The sequence below is a fragment of the Cydia amplana genome, chromosome Z (genome assembly GCF_948474715.1).
Source record: "Cydia amplana chromosome Z, ilCydAmpl1.1, whole genome shotgun sequence".
Classification (NCBI taxonomy): domain Eukaryota; kingdom Metazoa; phylum Arthropoda; class Insecta; order Lepidoptera; family Tortricidae; genus Cydia; species Cydia amplana.
Window position 1 is genome coordinate 36,843,911 of NC_086096.1, and position 18,675 is coordinate 36,862,585.

At 40.7% G+C, this 18,675-nt stretch overlaps 1 protein-coding gene across 1 annotated transcript in view; it reads left to right on the forward strand.

Annotated features, from left to right (window-relative positions):
• Positions 1-18,675, forward strand: part of LOC134661244 (uncharacterized) — a 104,635-nt gene that overhangs the window by 65,726 nt on the left and 20,234 nt on the right. Inside the window, exons 11-22 of the mRNA XM_063517231.1 lie at positions 526-744; positions 1,433-1,546; positions 2,527-2,737; positions 3,066-3,219; positions 3,531-3,636; positions 10,053-10,208; positions 10,828-10,980; positions 11,393-11,580; positions 12,205-13,144; positions 13,671-13,738; positions 15,629-15,726; positions 16,378-16,516. Coding sequence (XP_063373301.1) covers positions 526-744; positions 1,433-1,546; positions 2,527-2,737; positions 3,066-3,219; positions 3,531-3,636; positions 10,053-10,208; positions 10,828-10,980; positions 11,393-11,580; positions 12,205-13,144; positions 13,671-13,738; positions 15,629-15,726; positions 16,378-16,516 — 2,546 coding nt within the window. The remainder of the gene's footprint in view (positions 1-525; positions 745-1,432; positions 1,547-2,526; positions 2,738-3,065; positions 3,220-3,530; positions 3,637-10,052; positions 10,209-10,827; positions 10,981-11,392; positions 11,581-12,204; positions 13,145-13,670; positions 13,739-15,628; positions 15,727-16,377; positions 16,517-18,675) is intronic.

Sequence of the window (18,675 nt, forward strand, 5' to 3'; positions counted from 1 at the left end):
CAAGATGGCTTCCATAAGCGTTTAGGCATTTTACAGCTCCTTCTATATTTTTGGGTGTTACCGAAAACGAACACAGTCTGTCTATATCATTTTAATCAAATTTGTTCTTGCTTTCTTCGCTCCTTAAATTAAGCCTATATATATAGGAAGGGAAGGAGAGCGTAGATTTCCTTTTTAAAGCACTGAGAATTCTGGGGCCTTACCATGATATCCTTATTGCGATTCTGTTTAAAACCTAGACTGAATTGCTGAAGGACGGAGCTATATAATAAGTCGCTTAGAAACTCAGTTTAGGTCCTAACCAAATCGCAATAAGGAAAGCCACTTGCGAGCACACCAGCGACAGCAAGTTATTATTATGATAAGGCCCCTGATATAGGTTCGAGTTGGCGGCATTTCCGTGGACTCAATTGAGAACTACGCTCATGAGAGCGCCATGAGAGAGACATGAGTCACGCGTAGTAACAGAACGAGGAATACGTAAGTAAAATCGTTTAAGATAAATTCGATTATATTATTTTTCAGGTAAAAAAGTCAAAAGACCCCAGCGGCGCCTTCTCGCGCTTCTGCACCAGCCCTCCGATCCCCCGGCGGAGGCCCGACATCACCTCCCTGGTCCACAAGCCGCTGGAGCAGTTCCGGGAGCTGCTGAGGCTGATGAGGGCGGCTGCGGCGTCGGCGGGCGCGGGGCCGTATGATCAGCTCGAGAAAAAACAGTTGCAAGTTATTGTGGACCAGTTGCAGGTGTGTTATCCTCGATATTTCTGTGGCCCTAGTGAAAAGGGGTACAAGTCTCTCGCAGGTTAGGTCTAAAAGGGCAGTGTTTCGTGGAACTTACGCCCTTTTACAACTGCGCTACCCGTGAGTACAAGTCACTAAGGCCACAGATTTGTACTTTTGAATCCGATAGGTACAAAATCAAAGTACGTCTTAATATGTTTCATGTATTGTGTGGTCATCTACGAGTACTTAAGATTCATCGCGGTCACCATACACTGGCTCTCCGATATTTAGCTCTTACTAACTGTACTGTACCATTATAAAATATCGACAAGCATATTATTTAGTGCTAGGGGTAACGATAAAATGGCGTGAAATTCTATTTTAAGTAAAATAACGGTCTTTGTGGGGTCATTCTCTGAGAATATGTCTGCCTTTGCGTCTAATTGCCACGACTCTTTTCATACATTTTGTATGGGTTGCGGCAATTACTCGTATTTAGACCACAGACATATTTTTTGAGAATGACCATCTAAATGCGTCGTACAGCTCAATCTGTAGTCTGTACATACATGGCAGTCCATGCCTCAAAGGCGTATTCGAAATAGATGAATCATTACTTCGAGAGAGTATAAATACTGAGCAGTATAGGCATGCAGCTTCCATTCAATATCTTAAACGCACTCTGTACATTGCATTTAAATTTCCACAGAGCGCATACCAAGACGTGACAGCGGGCTCGGGACTCATGGGATTGGCTGGCGACGGCAAACCGCTTCTCTCCGTTGCCGACCTTGAGAGTAGACTCGTCTTCACTAGGTGTAAGGTAAGATAAAGATTCCCAAGCGAATATGAGAAAATTAAGGGAAATATGGAAAACATCTTACAGTAAAATCTGCACTTTAACAAAACGGACATGTCAGTTAACAGTTAACACATTCACTACCAACATTATCGTAGCGCTACGCTCGTAGCCGATTCCAGCGTTTTCCCGCTTTGTACAGGAAACTGACTACGAACAGTGTTATGGTTTCTATTTCACCTTACGTAATCAGATCTGTTTCCCTGAGAAGTCCACAAAGAGCGGGCATATTCCCATGCTACGATCTTAAAAACCTTCTTCATTCATCATTTTTGTATGAGGGTACGGTCACAGACTTTAATTGTTGATCCATCTAAGGTTCAAGCTAATTCGGTTGTCAATACTAACGGTATGAAATGTCCAATGTAAAGTAAACCCTAAACTTGTAGACTATCATAAGATTGTTTCCCTTATTTACCCCGTCTTTACCTTCCGTATAAGAACTGTGGTCGAAGACCGCAGAACATTATTAAAGAGGTTAGAATGGCTATCGCGCGCAGTTAGTATCGGAACCGGTGTCGCCGCTCGTTCCTCTCCACATTTAGATTTTAGATTTTAGATTTTTAGATTTATTTATTTCAAGATGAAAATTACACTATAAATTTGCTACATTCGTCAAAATTATGTTTATCTTCTCATCATGATCGTCAAAAATTACATTATAAATTTAAAAATAATAAGTTTACTAACACTCGCGCAACGGTAGTAAAAACTTGTGTGCCTGGTGAATGGATACGCCTCCTTTAGACAGATTTGATGTCTGGCTTCTTAATCTGAAGGTTATTGTAGCGCAAAAAGGCATATTTACTTCGTTTTCGGTCAGCGGCGGCGAGTAGCATGCGAGCGTTTGCTCAAAACCGGCGGCGACACGCACCCTGCTCGCATCGCCATTGTAACTTGTTCTGTGTTGAAGACAATAGCTTGATTTGTCGTTTTCCTTCCAGCCCTTCATCCTAAGCACAACCGGCCGGCAATGGATCTTCGGAGGCGAGCTGTCCAGGGTGGAGGGGCGCGCCGTCCGTCCATACTGGGCTCTGCTGTTCAGCGACCTTCTACTCTTCGCCACTGTCTCCAGGGATCGGGTGCTTTTCGTCACGGAAGAGCCGGTGCTGCTGGCTACTGTGTCTGATGCTCAGTTCAATCTTAGGAAAAAAGGTATACCTGTTGTTTGGAAACTTATCAAACTTCTACGACTGGTAGGCTTTGCAGCTTTGTAACTGTTTAAAAAAATTAGAGGTTATCTATATCTTGCACCAGGGATACTGACGAGGCGTATTCTTGCTTAGCCTATTGATGGCTGACAGAAGGTTTCCAAAATAGAGAAACCTCAAAATTCCTTCCAAAACTCTGAATTTTCCAAGAACATTATCAGCTTTTTGGAAAATTTCTGCAATTACCACCAAGAGTCAATCAAAAAATGATACATTTCAATGTTTGCCTAATGCTTATCAATTTTAATTTCTGACCTGCCTCTTTGTTACAGCAACAGAATTCAGGCTGATCCTAGGAAGAACAGGGGGAGAAAGCCCTCTCGTCTCCTGCGCACCCCGCACTCCTGGTCGAACCAGGACAGTGGTGCTGCGGGCTCCTTCGATAGACCTCAAGGCGGTGTGGCAGAGTCTTCTTCAGCGTCAGATGTGAGTACTTAACTTCCTGTAATAGAACAACCTAAAGAGTTTATTCCAATGATACAAAAGTTAATTAATAAAGACATCAGTCTGTGTAGTGATCACTAGTGTTTCATTAGTTGTGGTAGGGGTCCTATTTTTTATGAATTATCAAAGATAGCCATATTAGTGATTTGATTGTATTGTAGTAGAATTTACCTATAGTTAACATTTAGGTAATGCCTAAGCTTTTAGTTCATTTTAGTATCATAATAATAAATAAAAAAGAAGTATACCCACCTTGTCCATCGTATAAAATAAGACTTATTTATCTCTTTCAGATACCGAGCAAACACGATGTCCGGCACTCCCCTGGGCTCACCGCTGGACTCGCCAGACCCACAGCTCACATTCTCCCTGGCCACGCTGGACTCGCAGCAGCGCCAGGTATCCGCATCCAGCTTCCAGCGGGTCTCCAGCCTAGCACTCCTGCCCGCCAGCAGCTACCGATCTCACCTCAACATGCTTGTCGAGGAGCGCCCCGAGAAAGAAGTCAGGGTTAGCTTCGATGTCCGGACCAATTCCATGTCGCCTGTTCCCCAACCTGCTAGAGGACCATTAAGCTCAGTCTGGCGAACGGCACCCACGCCAGAAACCCCATCGGCCAATCTCTCCCCAGCTGATTCACAAACTTTCTCATCCCATTTCGTGTCCACTTCTTCCATGGAGAAGAATGGCGAAGCCACTTCTCCTAGCGCTCAATTAACACCGGATGCCGGTGAAAATTATTCCGACTTGTCACCCTGTAGATGGGAGTCTTTCGAAGCCGATCTAGCCATGGCGGATTTGGACGTGGACCCGTCTTATAAGCACGCTGTTGAAGAGCGTATATTCCTACCTGACGACCCGCTTTTCCCGTGTATGATGCTACCGGAGCGGCCTACCCCCCCAGCGTACCTGGAGCTCTGATCCCCTGACTCCGATACGGAGGCGAAGGCCTTGGAGAGCTGCTTGCCCCGGAAGTGTGATAGCGACTGGGGGTAGCTTTGTTTCGGCTTCGTTCCCGATAGATGGTGTTGGATGGTGTAGAAGGCTTTCGTCGTGTAGACCCGAGCGTTTGTTGATTGTTATAAAATTTGCTTATAGTTGAGAATAAGGTTGTGGTACATTTTTGAGAGACATATTTTCGATTAGCAGTATTGAAGTGATTTAGTATTTTCATCAATACTATAAGTCTGACCTATTTTAGTTCGGTGTTCGATCTCTATCTTCTAGGGTGTGACAAATCTGGTAGTTAAATTTTACAGAACTGATAAACCCTTGTACAATGCTTAAGAGATGTGGAAAGGTGTCTAGATATGCCAATATATTTTACCGGGTAGCCTAAGTGTCAAAGATGTAACAATAGGGTACCAACAGTAGCAAATATTTATATACGGACTCATTCCTAGGGGTTTCAGGAGTTTAATTTGGCTTCGTAAGTCTTCCGTCCTTCTCTTATGACGTATTTCGACGTTGTTAGACACGACTGTCCCTCGATTTTGTGACTTATGGGATGGTTTAACGAATGTTTACGTAATAGCCCCAAATTTATCGTGTTGTTAATATTAGAAAGATATATTGTGCAGAAATTATAGGTCTTTGTAATGTGTAACTTGTCTGTACATAGCCTTACAGTCATTGTACAGGTCATGTGGATATTTGGCGATTTGCGTCGCGACACTAACTTCACTAACCTTATATTTTGTTGGCATTTTTGTTTAGCAAGCTTTTTGTTTTAACTGTTTTGTTTGGATTACTAAACGTTTCAACTCCTAGTTCAAGTAATCGTTGCTTTCTGATGTCTTATGACTTATGACTAAGATAAAATCGAGCTTCAAATTTTGACTATTGCCTTTTGGACTTAACTAATGTTATAAAACTGATCGTATGTTCAACTGTCGCTTCGAAGAACGAGGTCGTAACTCACTTTTTTCTCTTAAAGGAGACCTTTATTGTTAATTGTAACAAAACTGACAGTTTGTATATGTTAACGATTGAATTTGAACTACGAGTGAAACGAAATCCGAATAAAACTGTAGAAATTAATGTAAAGCACTGGCGCCTTTATACGTAGAATAAATGTGTTTACAACGAAAAATGGTAGTCGATTGTACAAATATAGTTATAGTTTTTTTGTTAGTAGCTAATAGTATTTATAATAAAGTATTTTGAGTTCCTCAATACCCGAAATATCGCTGGCATCGCAAAAGCAAAATGTTCACATAACCTCCTTTACCCGGTCCTGTTATGTCTAAGCTAAAGAGAATTTTTTACAAAAGAATCCTAGCTAGAAATCTTTCGGTGTTTTCGGCTGTGTGTAAATTTTTAATAATTACTTATAAAAGAAAAATGCAAATAATTTTGAGAAAAAAAGTTTTTGACTGGGTCCCCTGTAGAGTGCGCAGATGTATCTTTGTGTTTACACCGGATGTCATAAATAAAGACGTTTGTCAATGGTGAGAGATAATTTTATTTGTTTGACACCCATTTTGCGAAGCTAACGAATTATTTGTACCGACTTACCATTTTTCTGTGTAGCACTGGCGGTTCTGAATGCAGTCAAAGTGTCAGCTCTGTGTAGGGTGCCATATAGGGTGTTTGACTACTAGTCAAATCAGCGTCTTTTTTCGAACTGTCAAAACGATTTTGCTACTATGGAATTTATATGAAACACAAGCATGTGACGTCACAATCAAATTACCTACTCTTTTAGTTTTATGCGGGTTTTAAAATAGATATTGTGTCTAAAATTAACTCCAGTCTACGTTTCCCTATTAATCTTCTGGTGCTTTATTTCATGCATGGTGTAAAATAATTTATTTTAAATACAGTCAAATACCCTTTAGGCGAACGCATTCGTGCGCGTTTCGTTCGTTCGCGTCTACTTAATAGGTATTACATGGGCGTATCTCTATCTCGCTCTCACGTATAGCTTCTGCGTCCTTAACGGACGTACGGCGGATCACAGAACAGGCCTTGGACCGGACCAAGGTCGCCGTCTGGTATCGTTCGAGTCGGACCGTTCTCAATACCGGTATTGAAACCAACAATCGTCTTCTTTTTCATATTTTGTTTTACAGGTTTCGTCATAATATCACAGTTTGTACACTAAAAAGTTCCAATACCGGTATTTCGATATTGATCCTCTACAAATCCGGTATTCATGCCCTAATCGCGTTACATTAGCCAAAAAGTATTGTCTTGCTCTATCTGAACACGCCTCTATTGACTAGGCGTTGGAGTGCGTGTTCAGATATTTTTGAGCACCTTGACCGCTCCTATATATCTGAGTGCAACTGAACTGGGTATAGGGACCGTGCGTGAACTGTATGGGGCAGCAAACTAGCCCCCGCTTTACTGGAGTGCGAAGTGTGAATGTCAAGTTACAAGCTTCCGATTTAGGCCACAAGATGGCGTGTGCCGCGTGTAAAGCCTAAAAGACAAAGACTAAAAGATCAGTTAAATACATATACTTAAAACAAATTCGTGCCTCAGATTTCACTGCGAAAGTAAATGAAACTTCTTGAAACACCTCGACCGCATTTATTCCCCGTGAATTATAGTTGGAATTTTCTGAGGTGATTTCTTAACCCCTAATCTGTTAAACAAAAGGTAGATATGTATTCCTTTAAAGATGACTCACGCAAGACCGGGCCATGCCCGGGCCGGGGCGTCCGACATGTCATCTTCTATGACGGCTGATCGGTGATCACGAGACGCTTTCCAAAGTAAACGAAGCGTCGGAAGCTCCGTCCCGGCCCCGGCCCAGTCTAGCGTGAGTCATCCTTTATGCAGTGGTTACCGCCACACACAGACAATCCAACCTCTAGACATAGCATAGTCGCGCTACCCCCTCTGCCACACATACGGTAGCGTTACTCCATCTTCGAGTCAATCCCGTGCCGTGATTGGTCCGTGTCAGATTTGATGTCTGGCTTCTTAATCTGAACGTAATTGTGGCGCAAAAGGCATGTTTACGTTTTTCGGTCAGCGCGGGCGAGTACTAGCATGCGAGCGTTTGCTCATAACCGGCGGCGACACGTACCCTGCTCGCATCGCCAATCTACTTGTTCTGTGGTTACCGCTGCTAATAACCTCGTCATAAGTGAACGAGAACATGCCCGTTAAATACCAATTTTACCATCCTATTTACATGGTTCCAATTCATTATAACACCCCATTCGGACATAACACGTTTTATTATCTCCAAAAAAATTACGTTGCTGATTGTTCTCCGAATGACAGCTCATTACACACACACACACAACACACATAAGCAACACACATAACAGTTTACATAGATTCGAACCTTAATACTAGCACAATAGTTGCTTTCTAAACATGAATCTAGTATTAAACTGGGTTAGGCATGAGTGGTGGGGATAACTGACAGAACGGGATAGTCTTATGTATCTTTCAGTAGGAGTAGCAGCGAAAGCGCTATTATTGTTTGTCCTTGTCACAGTCTCACATTTTTTTATTCCCCACCATAAATTAGTATGGATTATGGTGGGCAACAAATAAATTCGACCAATCATAGCGTCACATTGCGTATGGTTTGTCCCTCACGGAGGCACGCGTAGACCACTTCTGATACGAGGGTGAATCAAAAAGTCCTTAGAAATAGGGTCAAAAACAAACGAATATCATTTTTATTTTTTTTACTTTTCTACATAATTTCCTTCTTGTTCTATACATTTATTATACCGTTTTTCAAGTTTTTTTAATCCATCATAAAAAAACGATTTTTCTTGAGCCTCAAAAAACTCCTCTACGGCACCCATGACCGCGTTGTTGTCGTCAAATTTAGTTCCGCGAATGTGCTCCTTTAGTTTCGGAAACAAGTGGAAATCACTAGGAGCTAAGTCTGGCGAGTAGGGCGGATGATCAAAGATCTCAAAACCAGCTTGGCGGATTGCAGTGAGAGCCATTTGTGATCGATGAGCCGGAGCATTATCATGGTGAAAAAGCACTCCCGCACTCAATTTTCCTCGACGTTTTTCTTTGATTGCTTGACGCACTTTTGGTATCAAATCGGTGTAATAGGCACCTGTAATGGTTTTTCCTTTAGGCAGATAATCAATAAAAAGGATTCCTTCTGCATCCCAGAAAACTGAGGCCATAACTTTACCTGCTGTCGGAAATACTCTAAATTTCTTTATTGGAGGGGAGGATGGCCGTTTCCAGGACATGCTTTGCTTTTTTGTTTCAGGGTCAAAATGGTGAACCCATGTTTCGTCCATTGTTACGAAACGACGATAAAAAGTGTCCGGATCATGTAAGATTTTCTTTAGATTCCGTTTCGAAACTTCTAAACGCAAGTCTTTGTTAGCCTGCGTTAACATTCGCGGAACCCATCTTGCTGACACTTTTTTAAAACCCAAAACATCGGTTAGTATTGAATGTACGCTACCAAATGAAATCTTTAGAGTCTCTGCTATGTATTTAATTGTTAGTCGCCGGTCGTCCAAAACCATTTTCTCAATTTTTTCAACGGTTTTTGCGTTAACTGAGGTAGATGGCCGGCCGGAGCGGGGGTCGTCTTCGCAGCTAGATCTGCCTCTTTTAAACTCGGCAACCCAGAAAGCGACGGTGGAATAGGGTACAGCACTAGTGCCTACGGTTTGCTGAATATCCAAAAAAAATTCCTTGGTAGTCATTTTTTTCATACACAAGTACTTTATCACGGCACGTAACTCATTTTTTTCCATAATGGGACGTTTTAGTCGACTTATTTCGCAAAATATTGATTTACCATGTAACGGCGGGAACAATTCGAATGAAACCAACTGTCAAATATTACGTTATAATGACAGTTCAAAATAAAAAAAAAAACTTCATTTAAAAACTTTTTATAAACAGCCAGTTCTAAGGACTTTTTGATTCACCCTCGTAGGATGCTACCTTCTATGTTTTTAAACGACATTTTTGTTTTGGCGCGTGAAGAAGACGGCTCTGCTAGGGCCCGAACAAAAAACATCTCGGAAAATTTCAACTATACTAAAAAGAAGCTGCTATACCTATACAGCTTCTGAAGTAAGTAAAATAACTGTACACGGTCGCCGGACAGATCACAATGATCGCTCAGCGAGTAAGTACAATATATCGTACATGGGCGTACAATATTACAGCTGTAGTGCATAATTATTTTCCATCGTATTTTCACGGAAACGTACGAACGTGTCTTGCTATTTCAGTCAGTCTCGATACAAAAAGTACTGAGGTTGACTGAAGTAGCATGACAAATAGTAACGTTTCCGAGAAAATACGATGGAAAACAATAAGGCACTACATCTGTACGGTCGGCCAGGACCATTCGAGTTCGTACAATCGATAGGTACTAGTTTAACCTATCGAGTTATGATACGAAAATAGCATTTGAACCGCCTCACTTTCATGGGCACATCTTAACGATTGCCTGTAGACTTTGAAATGTTTCATCAGAAAGGTTGCCAAACTAGTCTTACATCTTTTGATAAAGTGTGTTTTTTTAACGACCGCAACAGCTTGAGCCTTGACCATAGAGAAATATAAGTAAAGAAACCACTCTTTCATATAACTCCATATAAACTCCATAGGTACATCAGTTTTCTTACCAAAACGCGAGTTAGAGTTACGCGAGTTAGTCGACATCTTACGTCAAGGTAGTGGAACTATCAGTACCGCTACTTGACACCAGATGGCATAAGATTCGCTACTGACGAAAAATGTACTACTAAAACAATTTACAACTAATATTATAAGCAGAAGGAGATGTATGGAGTTACCATTCTTTCTTTACTTGTATGGCCTTGACTAAGTCCACCCGGCTACTTGTATAGACTCGCCGCAGCTCAGCCGAGACGCAGACCGGCGCTGCGAGCGCCACAGAAGGCGCCCGAAGCTCCCGCAGTCGGGGCTCCACGCTGCATCTCCAGAAGTGGATGACACAACTACCAGAGGCTGAAGAGTTGGACCCACCTGAGCCTGACATGGAGGTAAATTGAGACACTTAGGTATGCAAGTCTTGAGTCATATATATGGGTATCTATGCCATAAAACAAACCTAACCTAACCTATAGGATAACCTTAAGAAAATCCTGAAAAGTTAACGGTTTCAGTATTAGGACTAATCATAATATGACAAAAATTACATTATGACTTCAAACTTTATGGGAAACAAAGGAACCCCCATGCATATAGATAGATCTAGCAATCGGGGCTCGATGCTGCACCTGACGATGGTGACGCAAGTACCAGAAGCTGAAGGGCCATATTATTTATTTCAGCAGTCAAATTTTTGGATGCTGTATTTAATATCGTTACTTATATTACTCGTATTTAGTGTAAGGCCTGAGTGGACGCTCGAGCGTGCAGCGGGGCGGGGCGTGCGGCGTGCATGTTAAACAAATGCAAGCGTATAGGAGCGGCCTTAGTGCACGCTGCTCACATCACTTGTGAGCCCGACACCACTGCACGCCCCGCCGAACGCTCCGCTTCGAGCGTCCACTCAAGCTACACTTACTCTATTTAATAATTCAACTTTACAAATACAACAACAAAACAATTTTGGATCTCGATAATAACACGTTCCTGTTCCATTTATCTATTATGCAGATGTGGAGCGTAGAAGAACTGAGGAAACGGTCGAAAGAGCTGAACCTTTTAGAGGTGGCTGAGGTGATCACCATGAACGGAGACAAGAGTTCACCGAGCGAGAAGAAGGAGACGGACCACAGCCCCTCCAAGAGCAGTAACTCTGGGAGTCAAGTAAGTATTACTTTGTTAGTTCCACTATGCTTGCTTGCTTGGTTGTTAGCTTTTCGACGAAGGAAAACATCGTGAGGAAATCTGCACACATCGGCGAAGAAATTGAAAGGTGTATGTGAAGTGTCCAACTCGCATTGGTTCAGCGTGAAGCCTGTGACCAGCAGTAGCACGTATATGGGACGAGTAGAGGCTCTTTTGACATTTTAATGAGATGTTAGGGGTCGTAGACACCGAGCGGATGCTGCCCTTTCCCGTGTCATGGGACGCACGCTGAGGCAGTACCCGCCAGGGTGTAAAGACGATTGAGAGTTGATGGAATCTAAAATGAACTAGGCGATTGACTAAATACTGGGCATAAAAAACTGGACGCCCTAAGTATTTTCAACTAACGCCTCAAACGCTTCTACTTTAGATCACAGTCCGCACAAGTCCAGTGGTCGTAGACACGATCCCGGTTTGCCGTCAGTGCCACAAGAAGTGCCTCTCGAAGCCCAACAGCCCCCTCATATCGCAGAAGGAGCCTCCGAAGCCCAAGGAGGCACCCTCGCCGCAGAACTCGTCGAGTAAAAGTCCTACGTGCAGTGCCAACTGCGGTAACAGGTACCTAAGCCAATTATGATAAAAACTATTATAGAATGAGTTAACGGTATACTTTCCTGTGTGGACGTTATAAAAATAATGGATTTTTAAGTCTAATTTACTCGCCGGACCCTTAATGGGTAGTTAGTTATTCGTATGTTTCAGTCTTTTACTCCCTACTTTACTTTTTTGTACACCGTTTGGCAAAATATAGTGAAACTGTACATATTATAAACTGACCACCACTGTAATTCTATCTATATTTACAAATAAAACACTTACTTACTTACTTACTTAAGATGCTGTATGATTGGAGCCTCAGTAAAATGTAGCGAAATCGTTAAATTTCGTAATGTCCATAGAAAACGCAAACGAAATTTTTAATTCAACTATTATTGTATTTTCAAAGTCGAAGCTGTTGTCGCTCTTTATTTTATCATTTGAAGAGCCCGTGGATTAAGTCCAAGATTAAAAATTCTACATAACATTGACTGAGTCAAAAACGTTCACGAAAACTGGCCATAATATAATATTATAGTAAACATAGTTCCTTTTCATTCTACCTGCAATCCAATTAACTCGATGAAAGTTGACAATTAAAGTTACTCATAAGGACATGTCTTAACAACGTCATTTTGATTACAGGAAGCCGAAAACCTTCTCCATGCATTTAGAGCGTAAAGGTGCTATCAAGATACGTCCAGAAGATGCTCCTAAAGCAGCCATGAGAGTCATAGACTCCATAGAGCAAAGTCAAAGAATGCTCAAATCTACGTCCTATGACCTAAAAACTGAATCCCCCTTACTTAGCAGAAGTATTCACTCAACAAATAAGAGCCAACTAGAGTTAAGGAAAGATACTTCTATTAGATCCCCTAGTCCCTCCTCTGGCTCTAGAAATAATAGTCCTTTATCCACTAGCCATACTACTTGTAGCTCGATGGTGTTCAATTCTAGCTCTAATGATTTAAGAATGTCTAACTCTAACATTTCTAACCAAGTCCAATGCGTTATAGCCCAAGAGAGATACCTGAACGAAGTGAAATGCGTTGAAAGTGTAACATTGTCAAAGACAAACAACAACGCAAACTATCCATCCCCGGCAAGCATAAGAAAAGAACAAATAACAAGACAAAAGGCTGAAAATGTGCTTAATAAAGTTTTAGGTATGAACATTATAACTAAGAGAGAAAACGTTGGAACGTGTCTTAAAACGTCATCGGTGTTTTTAGATGACGATTCAGTGCATGAAGATGATGATTTTAAAATTGAAAGGGGATTAAGACGGTCTCCTAGGATGGGTATATCGGCGGTTACGAAAATGAACGGTGATATAAATAAAAAGACTGAAGACGCTAATGATGCATCAGACGATGATTTGGAGCTGGGTCCTCTGATGTTGATGGGGCTGTCGGCGATAAATCCAGCGGCGCATCTCATGCGAGTTGAGCCCTTTAAGAAGGCGTCTGCGACTAGCTTAAACGTTAGCTCGAGGCCGGAAAGCCTGGGCTCCTTAAAATGTGAATCCCCGGTCAACATCTCGGTGGTGCCGCCGACTCCCGACTACAATTCTGTTGATAAGACTGTAAGTTGATCAAGAAGCAGACCTTAATAAATCATTGATTATTTTTGTTCACGAATTAATAGATCAGACACGGATTCAGCTTTAATTTTCCTTTCTTGTTCATAGGTACACCTTTAATCTAAGTCACAATCCTCTAACTTGAAATTTTGGCAAAGCGCCTTTGAAGCACGCTTTATGTTATCTTGTTTACGTTTTGTTTCATTCATTTCGATGCAATATTTGATCAAAAAATATTTTAAAATAAAAATCATGTTTACAAAAAGCTCACAAAATATGATTGTTGTGACAATACAATAATTAGTGTTTCCACAATTTTTCGCCTTTATTTCTAGTAGCATTGGCTACTATACCTACTTAGTCTGGCCAACACAACTTGTCTGACAGTAAGAATCAGAAAAATCATGTTCATCCCTTTCTTTTGGGTGCTAGTACTAGCGCAAGACAAAGACAAATGATTCTCTGTCCTCTGTCTATGTTTGAAATGAGACAGTCCTGAACCAAACAATAAATTCTAATAATTTTCCAGGATACAATAGATGAATCTCCCGAATCGCCGGACGCGCCGGAAGACCTGCCGTACGTGTCACTCAAGAGGTCTGTTGTATCCAATATTGAAAGCCATTACGCACTGCCCGATCCTTAGTCATGAAGAACCATGTAGAACCCTGCTTGTACCATAAAGCTTTTGAAGAATCGTGTACCATTATACCACCCAACTGTAGTCGAAAAGCTCCTCATCTTCATCATCTTCCTCGCGTTGTCCCGGCATTTTGCCACGGCTCGTGGGAGCCTGGGGTCCGCTTGGCAACTAATCCCAGTAATTGGCGTGGGCACTAGTTTTTCTAGCTAGTCGAAAAGCTCCTATGGCTCAAAACTAACTCGAATATCTTTGTTCAGGAATTATCTGGATGTCGTATTTAGAAAGCAAGCTATTAGGAGTATCATGGATAGAATAAAAAAACTCAGACAACACCAAAAGGCCTACTTAATAACGTAAACCTGCTTGATAACGTAATGAACTTAATGGACTAATAGTTGGGTGAATTTACGGTATTTATAAAGAAAATTCCTGGAGTATCTAAATAAGACTAAGAGAAAAAAAAAAAGAATAAACCTAAATGAAAACCCATCTTAAATCCCTATTATTCTGTTTATATCCCATATAATATTTTTTGAGTGTCTAACAGAAGTATTTGCGCCGGTAACATGATTGCCTCTCGACGAATTAATAAATAGATACCTGTAACCCATCTATGTCGCACTTAGGTTGTTGTTGTTTGTTGTTACATATACACTTTACAACCTCTCTCTATTCAAAACATATTGAATAATTAGTTAATTATACATCAACACAACCTATAGTTAAGTTGAGTCCTGTTGGTCATAAATAATCAGACTATTAATCAATACCTAATCGTTACCACCTGCAAAGCCAAATGTCACTTCCTATTCACTCCACATCGCCTACTCCACACCACCCACCAGTAACAGAAAAAGGTTAAAAACTCAGAGATCAACGCAGGTTATTAGGACGCTACATAAAGGATGACTCACGCTAGAGCGGTCCGGGTCCGGGCCGGGGCGTCCGGCACTACGTTTTCTATAGCAACACGTGATCACCCATCACAGAAATCGAAGTGTAGGACACCTCGGCCCTGCCGAAAGCGTGAGTCATATTTAATATACGGACTAAAGATCTGTGGAACCGTATCTTTGAAGGGTCCCACTGATTAACAGTCCGCCGGGCGATATCGGCCTGTCAGTTGTTCGGAACTGTCAACTTTTTGTTCTAACTGACAGGCCGATGTCGTCCGGCGGACTGTCAATCAGCGGGCCCCTTAAGAGCGCGGTCTGGATTCACTAAACCGGCGGCGGCGACCGGCAAATCAAGGCTGTTCATTTGATAGAGCGCAACGCAATGTATTAGCAAGGTGCGAAGTCGGTGGCGTGTAGAAAGTGGGGCTGATCACACACGTAACCTTATGGAATGTCGCACATTAATGCAGCCGTTGGAACTAATTTTACTCCATAACATTTAACGTAGAAAACACAAAATGAGGGCCAAGCAGCCATTTTTCCTAGAAAGGTATGAAGGATCCTTTACAAGTTTACACACACGTAGAAAACCCACAAAATTAGAGCAGAACCAGTATATTCCTCCTAATCGATTTCGATGACGGCGACCTCAGTTATTATGGATTACGCCTATTATGGGCCCGAATGTGACTGGCCAGGTCGAACTTGGTCTTGAAGACTCTTTTGCAGGCGTTACAATAGAGTTGGCCAGCGAATAAATGGCCTTGATTTGCCACTTGCCACGCCGCTAGTCGCATGTATCTAAAGTCCACGGTCATACAGAAAGCTATGATAGTTTTTAACCTCAGTCAGTGCACCTCATATGGCTACCACCGTGCGTAATGGCGACCTCTGTTTCCCCACACAACTAACCTACGTCTGATTTAGATCCGGCAACATTGATTTCAGGTACGGCACGATGTCGAGTCTGGAGCGTCTGCCGTCCGACGAGACGGATGACGGAAACGTGAGGACGGAGCCGGAGCCGACGAAGGCGTATAATACGGGTAAGACCAGTATTTATTAAGTATTTTATAACTATATGGATTCGTAACGAAAAACAGGACTTTATCTCCTAGTAGTGAATTAGCAGCTGGAAACGTCATCAAAATCGAATACCACTTTTTTAAATGCTGATAATTTACTGACAGAAAGAATTAAGAAAGGGCCCATACTTCTCAGATAACTATTTAAGTATGCCGTCAATAACTTTTCGCACTTAAAAATGATTTAGTTAATATTTTCGTTTAGTAAAGACCAGCTGCCACTTTATGCAAAAATGTGCAAATGCCATTGATATAACTAGGTACATATTATAGTAATAATTATATCCGAGAATCCTAGTGCAGTTTTCACAGGCTGTTTGTATATCCTTACATTAACATATAGCAGTGTTAAACTCGAATATATTTAATTAATTAGCGGTTTTTTTCATAAGTTTTATTGTATCAAAAAACTATTTTTGATTTCGATACATGAATCGGATCAGCCGGCCTAGCCAAGGTGACAATCGCTATCGCTACGACAACGAAACGCTTTGTCTCTCTATCACTCTTCCATAGTGCGACAGTGACAGTTGCGTTTCGATGGCTACGAAGCGTAAGCGATTGGTAGGTTGGCTACGTTGGCAAGACGCTGGAATAAAGACCCCGTTTCAGTGTCAGGAGCGGCAGGCGGCATAATGGGCTGGACGGCCAGAGCAGGCTCCTTCGTGGTCGAGAAGATGAACATATTCAGCTACACGGAGAGCGTTCCCAGCACAGCGCTTGCGCACAAGCAGCCATCTTTCCTAGAAAGGTATGAAGGATCCCTTACACACATGTTTAACGCCACCCCTATTCGCTAGGCACTACTGGTGCTGCCCTCATTTTGCCGGCTTTTCTACGTTCAATCTTGTGGAGTAAAATTAGTTCAAGCGGCTGCCGCTAGTACTAATGTGAGACATTCCGTAAGATTACCTGTGTTTGTGACAACCAGCGCCACTTCTCCCTCCACCGACTTCGCACCTTGCCAATAGAAACCGTGCGTGTTGGCTGGAGGGTCTGCCATCTCGTGACCTGAATAAAAAGCGAAAACAATTCATGCCTCTAAGCAGGTGCTGCCCCCTTGACGCTGGCTCTATTTGGTATAGTAGGCTGCCATCTAGTGGCTTAAATCTAAAAATGGACTTCTGAACTGCCGTCTACAGTTCATGCATATCGTGAACCTGGTCGGAATGTAACAAATACAAATATTGGGTTAGGCACGCGTCACTTGACGTATTTGGCGGTCAAATGATTTTAAACTTTCTGTTGAATCCAGTGAGTTGTCCTGTTCTAAGTTATAGGGTAAGTATTAAGTAGGTATATATTAGAATGTGCAGAACTTTATACCAGTATTAACACTCTACGCTGCTTGGTTGTTTAAAAAAACTGACACAGATGTCAATTTACGGGCCATAATTTAATGACAGGTAGTTTCTCTACCTGTAAAACACTAATATTTGTGAAAAGCATTGATAGTTGAGTTTATCGATATACTTACACTCCTGTCATTAAAATTTTCTTCTTAAAATCCGATGTCTATTTATTCATATAAATGCTCCAAAATTGGAAATAATGATACTTTTTAAATGGTTTTATTACAAATTTAAATCTAACAAATGGGAGCTTACGGTTGTTTTAAAACAGCCACGCTGTATGTCCCCCGTTTATACACTTCCCTTACTAACCTTCTTTTTCCTTAACAACTAGGTGGAATAACGCAGAAGCAGAAACGATGAGTATGGTAAAACTAAACGTTTTTTTGTGATACCGTTTTCTATTGTAGCTATTTTGTAGAGAATATTATATGACGGCTAGGAATAATTGTAGAAAAAATAATAATATAGGTAACGTTACAAAAAGTTTATTTAGTTATACCGTTTTGCATTGTAGCTATTTTGTAGAGAAGACACCTATTTATGACGGCCAGCCAGGAATAAATATTTTGTAATATATTAAAAAACGTGTTCTTAGTGAGACCGTTTTCTATTGTAGCCATTTTGTAGAGAAGATATTTATGTGACGGCCAGGAATAATTGTAGAAAACATATTTTATTAATAATGTTTTAACTAAACGTTTTGTGAGCGATACCGTTTTCTAATGTAGCTGTTTTGTAGAGAAGATGTTTATGACGGACAACCCTGAATAATTGTAGAAATATATTTTATAATATTTTAAAAATCGTTTTTTAGTGATACCGTTTTCTATTGTAGCTATTTTGTAGAGAAGATATTTATGACGGACAACCATTAATAATTGTAGAGACAATATTTTGCTAGTCTTTGTCAAGTATCAATTGATAGTTTAAAAATTTAGTCAATTAATGTGAGACTATTGTACTTGCAATCTAGACATGTAATTATAAATTAAAATTTTGTAGATATTCGTTTCAAGTATGCAAGGATGCAAGTGGTTATGTGGGGTTTTTATTATTTTAATATTAAATTTAATACAAGTACCTAATCGAATTATTAATTTGTCAAATACATGTTCAATAGGTACATACATAGTCTTAGAATTGTAATATGTTCATACAATGAAGTTTTTTAAATATTTACTGTCTAATGTAACTTTAGAATAGCGTTATTATTATGTACCTAACTCTAACAACATAGAAAAGTGACCAAATTATGAAATAGATAAATATCTGCTAGACAGCCTTTAAACTTTATGTACTTTAAATGTAAACAAAAAGTTTATATCAGTAGATAGTCCTAATAATTTAGAGAGTTTATATAAAATATTTGAAACTGGCAGCGTTCTTTGAAAACTATTTTAGTTATTTATTATCTTTTAGATAAATACTAAGCCTGTTCTGTTATACACGATTTTATTAATTGACCTCAATAGAAGAAATATTGTAAAGTAATCTCTAAATTTTCATTTTGATATAAAATATAAAACACTCGTACCTATATACTTCTTCTTGCACA